General features: G+C 35.4%; 1 protein-coding gene across 2 annotated transcripts in view; it reads right to left on the bottom strand.

Annotated features, from left to right (window-relative positions):
- Positions 1–1,344: 1,344 nt before the first annotated feature.
- Positions 1,345–14,037, bottom strand: part of LOC136027228 (5-hydroxytryptamine receptor 2A-like) — a 167,072-nt gene continuing 154,379 nt past the window's right edge. The window contains exon 6 of one of the 2 annotated variants that reach the window (XM_065704283.1): positions 1,345–3,786. In XM_065704283.1, coding sequence (XP_065560355.1) covers positions 3,422–3,786 — 365 coding nt within the window. In that variant the 3' untranslated portion in view covers positions 1,345–3,421. The remainder of the gene's footprint in view (positions 3,787–14,037) is intronic. The other variant, XM_065704284.1, reaches the window with a different exon arrangement.

Here is a 14,037-nt window from a genome sequence, read left to right as displayed (position 1 = left end):
CGACGACACAACCAAGGAAGAGTTCTACTCAGCCCTGACCAGATGTCACACGACAGTGTCTCCCAACAATATAATTGTTCTTCTCGCTGAGTTCTACGCCACCGTGCTTGATGATCTGGTGTTTGGTGTGGCACAATTGGTTCAGTACTTCCCGATCCTCATAGTGATAACGGTCTTCGCCTACTTGAACTATGCCGTTCTCATGACCTTATTATCGCAAATACCTAATTTCAACTCAAAAATATCCACCAGTACACGAGGTATAGCAATGACGGTTGCATAAAGAAGATGATCGACCACGCCATTATTTGTAAGTACTGGATATCATCATGGAAAAACTGCCAAGACTTACTGATCAGCAGAACCTGGGAACACAGATTACAGGCTCGTGTTTGCAGAAATGCAGATTAGCCTCCAATCACAACGACCGAAAAAAAGGCCATTCGCTGTAGATATTGGGAAACTTAAGGAGTCAGATTAAGGAGCCTGAAGCACAGTATCGCATCGCTTTGAGCTCCTTTTCACAGTTAGTACCAGCAAAGGTTTCCTATCCTGAGCAGTTGAGTGGCCACTTCTGCTCGCTCCTAAATAAGGTCGCCCCGTGTGTCCTTCCAAACGTTAGTCTTACCCAGTCTAGCAGTCAAAGAAATGAAGGGGATGTTCTTTCAGATGAACTGTTCAGCCCCTTGGAAATCGAAAATGTAGTTAAAAGGCTCAAGAATAATAAAGCTGCTGGTATTTGTGGCTTAAGTTCAGAGCTGCTGAAATGTGCAGGCCCTAAAATGTTTCTGTTCCTCTGCACTCTGTTCTCCATAATCTGGCAAACTGAGATAATCCCCAAAGATTGGCAGAAGGGTGTCATTATCCCCTTATGGAAGAGGAAAGGCTCTACGAGCGAATGCTCAAATTACCATGGATTAACTCTGCTTTAAGTTCCAGGAAAACTTTTCTTAATGGTCCTGCTGAATCGATGTTGGAATAATATTCATAGGATCCGACAACCGGAGCAAGTTGCTTTTATGAAGGGTCGTTCAACAATCGAAGAGATTTTCACGATTCGACAGATAATAGAAAAAGCAAGAGATTTCTGGCGTAAATTGTTTCTTGCCTTCATTTACTGCCGTGCTGCGTTCGACTTAGTAAACAATGAATTGAACAATGAATTGATCAATTGTTTTTAAATTACGCTTAATTGCTGTTTAAACTTATGTATTTTAATTATCTAACGGGAAATTAGGATACAAAAAAAAACGAATTCTTCTTTAGCAAGGTTCCAGTTCTTGATTTTGCATTTTGCCTTACTGAAAAGAAGAAAAGTAATTTGGGATTTTTTTCTTTTTTTTTGAGGGGGGGTGGGTGGGTTCTGGCTTGACTATCTAAAAAACTGAATACATAAATTCCAGTACTGAAGCCCGGTTTAACTTTAACTTGACAAATTCAGGTGCCAGATTCTGGAATGTGTCCATGAAGACCGAGCTTTGCTTTTTGGCTAAGCTGTAACGAACTCATTACTTTTGTGGTGTTCATATTGGAAAAATCCATGTTTTTTCTCCTAAATATCTGTGGAAAACGGCTAAAAATCCACATAAATCCACATTCTTTTCATAATCTATATCACAGATTGAAATTTATCTGTTTTCGGGGCTTCTTCACAGCAGTTGCAGCCCAAATTAATGTGCAGCATCGACACCAACGAAATTGAAGCCTTTGGTTTGTATGCCTTCCATAAAAAGTCCCGTGTATTTTGCGGTACATTGAATAGTGTCCTCCTAGCCTTAGGGGGGTGTATTGATTTTAAAGTCCATTTCAACTGCAAGTCAGTAAAACTGCAAAAGACACGGATTACTCTATAATAAAACAGAGAGCATAAATATTTCACTCCTTTGCGGGTAAATATAAAATAGGAGGCTGGACAAAAATAAATAATCTCACGAAATTTATAATTTAAGAGAATAAATTACCAAACTGATTAATTTCTTCAGAAAAAAAACAGAATATTATATGGACCGGAAATACAAATCCTTCTTTTCAGAAAAGTTGTGCAAAGATCTTCCAAACGACGGCTACTATGGACATATATTATGCAAGTAGCTTTGCTATTAGCAGGAGATACTCAATGAAAATGAAATTAAGCATTAATGTGGTAAAATCTCATAAAATGTTGTTACATCCCAACATGGATAATATCAGAGCTTTGAGAGCTTAAAATGGTTTTCTGCAGCTATTTATAAAACTTTTAATGTTGTTTGCACTCTGAGAATAAAATAAACACAAGTGAAGTATGAAATGAAGTTTTTAAATTCCGCTTTCAAAGCCATGATGGCAATAAAAATAAATTAGAGCCAGATATAGTTAGTACTACTTGGTAATCGGCTATACCCTTCACCAAAAAAGTGATGTACGAGCCACACCACAGTTACATCTGTCGATTAAAAAGCCCAGATTCACGGATGTCGTATGTTGTTGTTTCATTTTAACGTTATAATTTTAGTACAGAAAAGGAATGTTGAAATCGCAATAAATTGGCTTGGAAAGGTTGTATACATTTTTTCCAGCTATTGTCTTCCTATACTGTAACTGCGTATATTTGGTTAGATTCATAGTATGGACAAGAAAACGTATTGTTTTAAATTTTTACCGTTTTTAACTAAAAAAGGCTTTAAATATTTGCTTTAATTGGTCTGTCTTACGTTTTACGGATAGTAATTGAACTGTGTTGAATTCAAAAGCTACAAAGAGGATATATAATTGATGATCTAGTCGTAGGAAATGTGTTTCAGTAGAAGATTATGGAAAAACTTTGCGGCAAAAATTTAAAAGTGAGCCTAGACGAAGTTCAGTTTACTTGCGAAAGAAGTAAAGACGTCTATCCATTAAAAGACGAAAAACATATAAAAACATTAATATTTTTAATTTTGTCGAAAAATTTTCAGCATTTAGCCAACAAGTTCAGGCATTCCTTTAACCTCATTTGGGGTTGGAGATGAAACTTTTTAAATTCTTTCTTTAAATATGCGTCTAGTTATAATATGTGACACGCCAATTTAAAACACCGAAGAAGCATCTCAACCAAACTCAACGTTGCAACAATATTTAGTCAGAGTACTATTAATCACACATAACGATATTGAGCGTCACAAAATAGAAACTCATCATTCATAATAATGACCCTAACAAGAATACCATCTAAGAAGTTTAATGCTGCAAGACAAATAAATAAGGCTGACATTAAGGGCTCATTCTCAATCAGCCTCCGTCAGGCAGTAGAAATCTTCTAGTAAAATAATACACAATGTCTTCATTATTTAAAAACAGTAAAATAAACACATGAACAAACGCACTCTGTAGCAAACTGGTGATAGCTTATTATAAGAAAAAAAAGCTTATATTTTGTAATATTGACTAGAAATCACTTGCAACACTATCTCAGCCTTCGTTGTCGATTTTTGTTGCGAGTAGCCCTTTTTCCGAGTAACAATCTTGTAAAAGCTTGCCGAAACTCTGGACTGAAAATAGTATAAATTATGGGATTTAACGTCGAGTTGAAATAGCCTAACCAGAGGAAAAAGCTAAGCATTGAATCATTCATAACACATTCTGTACATAAGGGCATTAAAATAGCACACACAAAAAAGGGTAACCAACAAACAACAAAAGCACCAGTAACGATAGCGAGGGTTTTCGCTGCTTTTCTTTCTCTTTTTGCTTCAATGGTTTCCTTCCTTTCTTTTTGTTTCTTTCGAGGGCGGCTTATTGTTTCGACTGATTTGACATTTCCATTGTCCACTGAAAAGAAAATGAAGTTATATTTGTTTTTGTTTTTTTTAATTTGAGAAAGAAATTTAAACGACAAACCAAAGTGACTAATAGAGAGTTATTTAAAGCTATGTGTGGAACGGTCCCACTGGAAATTCATGTTCGTCTACCAGATGAAAATTTTCGTAACATCTACAGGCTTTTGAATTAATGCAAAGTGATTTGGGGATTAGACTTGTTTACAGCTAAAACGTTAATGCTATTAAAATAAAATAACAAAGCTTATCAACGAAAAGTAAAGAGAATTATTAAAACTTAAACACTTTAAAAGTAACAAAAATATATAGAAACTACAATCAACAGTAACATCGAACTTAAAGTGAACATAAATTGGCTAAGATAAAAATGGTTTTATCACTACCACTACACCCGTACCTCCTCTCCCCAAACGTATGAGCGCCACATGTACTTTACTGGAAAAAGTCTTCTTTTTAATAATTGTTTGTTTTCTTATTACAAAAAAATAAATAAATAAGCTTATAGCTAAAACCATCAGGAAATTGTTTCCTGATATTGGCATTTATGTGACAGTCAATTTACTTTTGCTAAATTATATGATACTGTCTTCTAGCAATAGTTTCTTCCCTTTGATATTAAATGTGTAGGGTTTAAAGAGGCTAAACAAAACTCTCAGATTTAGTGACTTATCCAGTTTTTGGTGAATTCTAAGCAAATTTCAAGCCTATTGGGCCCTAAATTTATGATGGGTATATAGTTGGCTATTTTTGACCTTACTGTGCCTAGAGTTCTTAGCCTTTCGTAGGTATATACTATCAGGAACTATTCATTTGGGTGTTTAGTTTGAAATTGGGACTTTTCTCAGCAAGATTGTTTAGATTTCCAAATGCGTTTCCTGTCTAAAACTTACGATTTGGGATGTTTAGTTTGTTGTTTTGTGGTTTAACTTGTTGGATGCATATGACTTGGAATCATTAATTTGTTAATTTGGACTTTCGTCTGTGCGTTGTCAAAAACTTATGATTATGGATGTCTAGTTTGCTGTTTTGTTGCTCTCTATGCTAGGTTTATTAGCCCCTCGTGGGCGTGTGTTGTCTGAAACTTATGATTTAGGGTGTTCAGTTTGCTATTATGAACCTTTTTGTGCTAGGTTTCCTAGGCTTTCGTAGGTGTGTCTTCTCAGGCTTCTGATTTGGGATGTTAAGTTGGATATTCAAATTTTTCTCATTCGGATTTCTTAGCCTTTCGTAGGTGTAGTTCGTCTGGATATTATAAATAGGGATGTTTGGTTCGGTTTTCTGTAGTTTAACTTGTCTTAAACTTATGATTTGGAATCTTTAGCTAGCTAATTATGACTTTTCTCGGCTAGATTTTTTAGGTTTTCGTATCAATGTTGTCTGAGACTCATGAATTGGGATGTTTAGTTTGTTATTTTGATGCTTACTCTGCGAAGCTTCTTAGCCTTTTGTAGGTGTGTATTTTCTGAAAATGATTACATATATGAGCGGGCTCACCGCCTCGTCAATATATCGCTCTTCGCGCTATAGTTTTTTTTTAGTAATTTCAAAAGAAATATTTATTATAATTAAACGGGCTTTGTGATTCAGGGTGATTTTTCAAGAATTGGAACAAAATTAGAACTTTACCGTAAAGAGCAAGGTTTGACGAGGGGGCAAACCCCGTCATATACGTAGTAATTTCTGTTCTTTTTAAGTTTTAATGTTGCTCCTTAATTCCATTTCAAAAAACTTGTTTTTTTATTATTTAAAAGCTGTTTGCCTCAAAGGGTTACTTTCAGAAGGAATTCTTATTAGTTCTTCCAATCGTAAGAAATAAGAATAGTATAGTGGGGAATCTCTGTTAGTAAAATCTAAGGAAACAAACTTCAGAATTGAAAATGAATGATGTTCGCCTCAAGGGTTATTTTTATAGAAACCCAATAGGTTCTTCTAATTCTAAGATACTGATAACCCAGCAGTGAAAGTATTTTCCCAGAAGTAGCTCAATGTCTTGGTTATTTGGGCGGAAAATCCCAAGGTCATCCGTTCAAATGTTCTCATTATGCAAGAAGTTTAATACGCATCAGAGCGACTGCGAGTGGGTGATTCCGGTTTGTAAAAGTAAACAAAAGAGTATTAATACCTGGGGAGGTATAAGAGCTCATAATTCTTGATTTGATCAACCATGATACTTATTCGGGCATGGTCCTGCCCCATATTTGTTCAAGGTTATGGTTTTTTGAGGGTGTATCTCAAGGACATCAATTCAAATGTTTATCCTCATTTTGCAAGGAGTTTATTGTTGTTTAAATGGCTTTTTATTTCGGTAAAAGGTACGGGGACAGCTGAACTCATTGTAAGAATTCTATTTCCTTTTTCAGTCGTTTATACTCGTTTTATACTGGTCTTTACCTTTTTGAAAAATTTCGTTCTTTAATAAGACTTTAGTCTGTTTTCCGTTCAAATGTTTTATCTCATTATGCAAGGAGTTTATTACGCATCAGAAAGACTGCGAGTGGGTGATTCCGGTTTTTAAAAGTAAACAAAAGAGTAGTAATACCTGGGGAGGTATAAAAGCTCATAATCCTTGATTGGATCATCCATGACACTTATTCAGGCATGGTCCTGCCCCATATTTGTTCAAGGTTATGGTTTTTTGAGGGTGTATCTCAAGGACATCAATTCATATGTTTATCCTCATTTTGCAAGGAGTTTGTTGTTGTTTAAATGGCTTTTTATTTCGGTCAAAGGTACGGGGACAGCTGAACTCATTGTAAGAATTCTATTTCCTTTTTCAGTTATTTATACTCGTTTTATACTGGTCTTTACCTTTTTGAAAAAGCTCGTTCTTTAATAAGACTTTAGTCTGTTTTCCGTTCAAATGTTTTATCTCATTATGCAAGGAGTTTATTACGCATCAGAAAGACTGCGAGTGGGTGATTCCGGTTTTTAAAAGTAAACAAAAGAGTAGTAATACCTGGGGAGGTATAAAAGCTCATAATTCTTGATTGGATCATCCATGACACTTATTCAGGCATGGTCCTGCCCCACATTTGTTCAAGGTTATGGTTTTTTGAGGGTGTATCTCAAGGACATCAATTCAAATGTTTATCCTCATTTTGCAAGGAGTTTGTTGTTGTTTAAATGGCTTTTCATTTCGGTCAAAGGTACGGGGACAGCTGAACTCATTGTTAGAATTCTGTTTCTTTTTTCAGTTATTTATACTAGTTTTATACTGGTCTTTACTTTTTTGCAAAACTTCGTTCTTTAATAAGACTTTAGTCTGTTTTTTGTTCCTTTGGTTTTTCTGTGTATTAATGCCATGGGTAAAATGCTGGCAATTACGGTTTACTAATAATACTAGCCAGCGTTAGTAACCATAATTACGTGGTAATAGTTTGTCGATATTTTTTTTTGCGGTGCTAGGCCGAAAAATTATCGGTGGTGTGCTGTCAATTGATTGGCATTTGCTTTTTTTTTTTTATTTTTTTGCTACTTTTAAAAAAGTTTTGAAAACTAAATTGGTATTAGTTTTTATTGGAATTCGGCCCACAATTCCTTTTTAGCTTCATTACCATGATCAAACCTTGGACAGAATAAGGCCGAGATATCAGTCTTAACTTATCAAAAACATTGTTTTAATCAACATTATTGATAGTTAGACCTTCGGTTAAATAAACTCCAGCACTTTCGTTTAAAGCTTTGACAAGCTTGTAGTTATCATTTATAAACATAAGCTTGTTTACACGGTATGGAGCCAGTCTAGATATGTTAGCAGTAACCATTAGTCCTGCACCACTGAAAACCCTCTCTGCTGCGGCACTTGTTGCCGGCAACGATAGAACTTTTCTTACCGAAGCCGCAATCTATGGCAGCTGAGTAGAATATCTTTTCCAGAGGGCAATGATTGGATTGATTGCATCAACTAGGACAAGATCTTTTGATCTCATGGCATGGGCTACCAAGTCTAGACATAAATCTATTTATGATTTATTTTTAGAGGGATCACATCATCATTTTGATTCCGCTCTGCATGATCGCTCTGATGCATTGTCTGATCGAATAGTCTCCGTTTTTTATGTATGATTATGAGAAGATTTGGACTTGCTGCTATCTAAAAAAACCCACTAGCCATATTCATACCATTAATTGGGGTAGCTGATCCACTGAAAATACCAGAGTTTACAGTCTCCTCTTCAGCTTTTTGAGGGCCTTCTCCTCTTTGTACAAAGTAATTTATACTACACTAAAATGCTCACCAGAAGTTGAAGTGGAGGGACCTGGAGTATTAATTGAACGATTTCGGTTCACAGGACATGCGATAAAGTACCTTATGTCAGTCTCCAGCACTAGAATCTTTTCCCTGTTGAACAAGAATTCTCTTCTTATATGCTTATTCCTATATACTTATAAAATTTTCCCACTTTTCTTTAAGGCTTTTATAGAACAGCTGCCTTTTTTTACTTATAATAAAGAATTTATAGTAAAGTATTCGCGGAATATCATGGCTAGTCGAAACTCATTTTAATTAGAAAATATTACATTATAGCGAATGGGACAAAAACAAGTGAATGATAATCCAAAGTCCATAGTTGACGAGTAGATTCAAAAATATTTTGAGGGGATCCAAAAATTTTGCATGTACTATTAAATAGTAGAAATTTGGATTATATTTATCCCTGAATAATCTCAGAAAGTAACAGGGCGCTTTATATTTCCGGTGGCGTGCCAACACCAGCCGCATTGGCTGCGGGGTTGGTGCGCTGAAGCATTTTCGACAGCAGCGTGCTAAAAGATTTTCGGCGGCACACCGTTATCTTTCAGCACGGCTTCGGGGACTAATTGGGACTGGATACTTTGCACAGAAAGTTTCTTCCTTTGCATAGTGATAAAAGCTTCCTTTCCTTAATCTACCCAATAAATTAACGCAATTTAAAAATACAACTGAAACGAAAGTTCAGTGTTGACGGTTAAATTCCTTAAGACGTTGAAAAACAAAAACAATTTCTAGTACTTTTAATAATAAAACTCCTGATTTTAATAATAGAAGTCCTAACATTCGGATGCCTTTATCAACGGGGAAAAATATATATAAAAAGGAGTAAATTAAACAAAACATAAAAAACCAAAAAGAAAATATACAAACACCATTTCTTAAACTTTATATACAAAAAAAAAAAAAAACCGAATGGAATCTCAGATTTGAACAAATTACAATCACGTAACCAAGCACAAGCCAGGATACCTGAAATAGACAGTTGTACGTGTATTTATTTATTAATCACCTGGTAGGGGACAATCTTTTTATTTAAAAATATTGCGTATGCCCTAGGTTAAACTAATAAAAACAAACTACAGAAGCAATTGTTTGACAATATTAAATAATATTCGCTCATTACAGAATTTATTTTATCTTAACTTTTAAATCCAAACGTATATGAATATGCAAAACTTTTGATCTTTTTTACTATTAGAAGTTTACATAGTTATAGCCTGTTTTATTTTTAAACTGTTATAAATGGATTTAATTGATATTCCCCTTCGTTTCTATTCAAACAAAATCTCTTATACATAATGTTTTTTATTATTTTTCTGTAAAACATTGTAACAGTTCAACATAATTATCAACTATTTTTGTTTCGTCAAATATTCTATCAATCATTTTGTAAGGTTCTCCCGTCATAAAAGTTTCCATTGGAACAAAGTATTCAATATACAAAACTTGATCTGTTTATTTTTTTGTTTTTTTTAAAATTAAATCTTGCCTGAATTTACTAGAGATTTTATTGTCATTTTGGGTCTGAAAGCAAATTTAATTTATTTTTCTAATTTTTATATTAGTTTTTTGTGATAAAATTAGGACACAAAGGAAAGGAAATAAAATTCATTTTTTGATTACTTTTTATTTCTTCTATAACAAAAATGCTTTTACTATATTAACAGACTTTTTTGAATATTTGGAATATTATCAAAAATTTACCAAATATTCCACCCTGTTTATAGCGTTAGTAGTTTATAATCCCCAAGAAGCGCTTGTTAGACTGTTAAAAAGTTAACACTCTTAAGTAAAGTTGAATTCTTCTTTTTAGCATTTGACAATGACAAAATTTTAATAGTAGGAATAATATTTTCCCCAATAGTAACTTCAAAACTTTGTAAACCGTCACAAAAATATAGAGTGGCTGCTTTGGAAAATGGTATTAATTTATAATAAAAGGAAGCACAGTTAAAAACAATTGATTGTCACTAGTCTTATAATTCTCATTTTCTATTTTATAACCACACTGTATAAAACCCATACTTTTTACAGAATAAAAATATGCAGGCCCTACCAGAAGTGAACCCAGGGGGGATAAAGGAGATAGATCCCACCCCAAAATTTGGCAAATTTGTCCTGTAGGTTCGACATTCTTGTAGATCTTGGGTAATACAAAAGTATTATTTAAGCTGTAAATCTTATTGTGATAAGGATAAAAACTGAATGATTTATTCAGTGTACAAAATAAAATTTAAATTAAAACTGTCTTAAAAAGTAAACAAATTCTTTATGGGCTTTAATCCCATTGATGTAGAGTGATGTATGCTCAACAAGGAGGTAATGTGTGACGATCTCCAGATGAGAATTTTTGTTTTGTGAAAATGTAGTTGAGAACAATTCCATGCTGCTACCAAGTAAGCCGCTTGCTGTTAAAACACCGGGCTTCTGAGATTGTTGAGCTTCACTTAAATCCCGCGTGTGCTGTTTCACTGTTTATATAGAAATCTACGCCCCTGTTTGTTAGTTAATCTTCCATCATTTCAAAACCGAAACCAACAACTATAGGCTTCTTAAAAAGATAAAGTTGGTTGAAGTAGTAGTTGGGGCCCTTTGGATTTAAACCGACATAAAAGGAGTATACGATTGGATTTACCAATCCCTCAAGACCTTATTAGGAGCACATGGGTCTTACGCAATACTATAACACACCTTTAACGGTATAGTACACCTGTAAATTACGTAATAGGGTTTGTTTGCTTCTAGATGTAGGTGCTTGTTACGTAATAGGTTTTGTTTACTTCAGGGTTTCTTTGGTTGTTACGTAACAGGGGTTTGTTTACTTTTGCAAATAGTTTGTCGATATTTTTTTTTTGCGGTGCTAGGCCGAAAAATTATCGGTGGTGTGCTGCCAATTGATTGGCATTTGCTTTTTTTTTTATTTTTTTGCTACTTTTAAAAAAGTTTTGAAAACTAAATTGGTATTAGTTTTTATTGGAATTCGGTCCACAATTCCTTTTTAGCTTCATTACCATGATCAAACCTTGGACAGAATAAGGCCTTGGACAGAATTGGTCGTGTGGTTTTTATCATATCGGATGCATTTGGCGAAAGTAGAACGCGGGGTAGGGGGAGATGCACTCCACTCTGATCACTTTGATTCCTTAAAAGGGTACTAAAACTTATTATTTCCAATTCCTTGAGCCCGCTCCAAAGTAAATACGATCATCATTTCTATATAAACCTTATAGATCCTCGGGGCATATTTGCATCCTTTGCCCTGAGGGCTGTGGGAGGGGAGGGAGGGTTGTCATTCTTAAAGACATAATTTTAAAATTTTGATTGAGTGTATTTGGGAAAATTTTGGGCCCGGGGGGCTCGTTGCCCTCCAATCACTTTCGACTATTAAAATGGCACTAGCCCTTTCAATTTCCAATCGAATAAGTCCTTTTCAAAGTTTCTACGACAACTCTTTCTATACAAAGTTCCCTCGTCTAAAAAAACAGCAAAAAACCAAAAACTACAATAATAATAATACATCTTGATCACATGGCTCTTTACTTAGCCAACGATACTGCACTGCCTATTAAAAACTCAAGTTGACTTCTTTAGTTTTTTCCCCTCAATTGGAAAAAGGCTTTCTTAAGGTTTATTGTTAATGTTTTAAAACCTGAAAAATGCAAAAAAGGTTTCTGATGAAAGTGAAGAACCAATTTGAAAATCAAAACGAGAAAAAAATATTTGGGGCAAATACGAGGCATTCTGGGAAAATACGATGTGTTTGGGAAGGGGGTATTTGCCTTCCGATCACTTTGACTCTTAAAATAGGCACTAGAACTTATGATTACCTGATTACTTAGGATTTCTATAAAAGCCTAATATACCCCAAGGGCATAACTTACAACCTTTGTACTGAGGGCCGTGGGGACTTGGTTATCCTTAAAGACATAATTTCCAGACTTACAACTACGCTGAACAAAATTGCTGCCTCGAAATTTTGTTTGGATGTCTTTGGGGAAATGATGGCCATAAGGGGAAGGGGTTTGCTGCCCTCCAATTGCTTTTGACAATAAAGAAGGGTGCTAGCCATTTCCATTTCCAATGAAAGAAGCCTCTTTCTAATTTTTCACGAACATTCTTTCTATACGAAGTTCCCTGGTCCCTCCCCAGTGGGTCTATTCCTTCGTTTATGAAAATTCTTGAAGAAGTTTTGAACTCAGTCCAAAAACATCCCTATGAACTAATCCTTACGGGTGATTTTAACCTCTAACTGCTGGATCAGAATTCTGCTTCAGCTATTGATTTTTTGTCGACTATGCTCTCTTCGGGTACTCTACCTTCAGTCTGCATGCCAACCCGAGTTACTGACAGGCATGTGTCTCTTGTTGATAATATTTTTCCGTCACTAGATGTGTTAGATAATTTGGTGCTGGTTAGTGATATTTCTGACCATTTTCCCACTATTTCCCGATATAATAGTGCTGATCAAGTGCAGCGTATAGCATCACCATCTAATCTCCCATTTTTCTGTTATGGTGATACTGAGCTAGGTCTACTTAATTCTCGTCTGGCTGATCTACCATGGGATAGTTTGGTTTCTGATTCAAATTTTAACCGCTCTTTTGATTCATTTTATGATTCAGTAAAAGAAGGAATCCTGGAAATTTGTAATAAGGGTCCAGCGCCCCATACTTTGAAAAGGATAGCACCACTGAATCATGGATGACTTCAGGTCTCCGTAAAAGTTGGGAAAGGAAAATTTATTTGAGGAAGCTTTACAAGGCTTCATCACCTGTAGCTCATCTCAAAAAATTCAAGGCCTATAGGAGTACATTTAATTCTCTGTTTCGGAAGGCAAAGTCTCAGTATTAGCATAGGAAATTTTCTGAATGTGGGAAGGATGTTAGGAAGACATGGTATTTAATTAATTTAGTTCTTAGACCTACTCCTCCTCTGCCTTCAGTTCCATCAATGCTGATACTTGATGGTAAAACCCTCCAAGGAGATGCAGATATTCAGCTAGAGCTTACTTCTTATGTTGCTAATATGGAGAAGGCAACTGCTTCCTCCGCAAGCTCTGCATCTTCTCGTTGCGATTTTAGAGCCTATCTTGGACCCTCATGTATAAAGTCGATGATCTCGAGTTCTGTTTCTGAATTTGATGTAGCTCGTATCGTGAATGCTCTTAAAGGATCATCCTCTTCAGGACCATGCAGAATTCTTATGAGGGTTATCCGTGCCATTCTGCCTGCTATTCTGTCACCATTGACCAAGCTTGTCAATCTGTCTTTCGAGAAAGGAATTTTCCATGAATCTCTCAAGCAAGCTAAGGTTATAGTGCTGTACAAAGGTGCTTCTCGGAGTGATCCTGCTAATCATAGGCCAATTTCTCTGTTATCTGTTTTCAGCAAAATTTTTGAGAAGGCTATGGTATCCAGGATTTTTTGTTTTCTGGATGCAAAAGAATTGTTGCATGACTTCCAGTTTGGACCCCGAGCGAGTCACTCTACGGAGCAGGCTTGCGCAGCTTTCTCGAATTTATTCATTTGGCAATAGATTCTGGTCATATCCAGAAATAAAGGCAGCTTTATTTTTGGATGTTCGTAAATCTTTTGTTTCCTTGATTCATCGGATTCTTCTTTGTAAACTATCGCATATTGGTATAAAATCAAACACTTTTTCTTAGAAAAAGTGTTCCATATCTTTCTGGTAGTCTTATTTCAATTGATCCGCTTTTCCGGACCCCTTCTGAAGTATATTATGGCGTCCCTCAGGGATCTATTTTTGGTCCCATTTTATTTCTGATTTATTTTAATGATCTGATTTCGCTGGTAAAAAACACCAGGCCTCTGGCGTGCTGCAAGCTGTGTCATCCTGATGCTCGGTCGTGTTCCAATACTAATTCCAATGAAGATTTTCTTGTTGCTTTTGCTGATAATACCACTCTTGGGACCATTGGAAAGATGGAATGTGATATCAATTCTAATCTTGTGGCATTATTCGAGAAAG

Source organism: Artemia franciscana, chromosome 5 (assembly GCF_032884065.1).
Source record: "Artemia franciscana chromosome 5, ASM3288406v1, whole genome shotgun sequence".
NCBI lineage: Eukaryota > Metazoa > Arthropoda > Branchiopoda > Anostraca > Artemiidae > Artemia > Artemia franciscana.
Note: the sequence above shows the minus strand (reverse complement) of the source record. Positions and strands in the feature narration are given on the sequence as shown.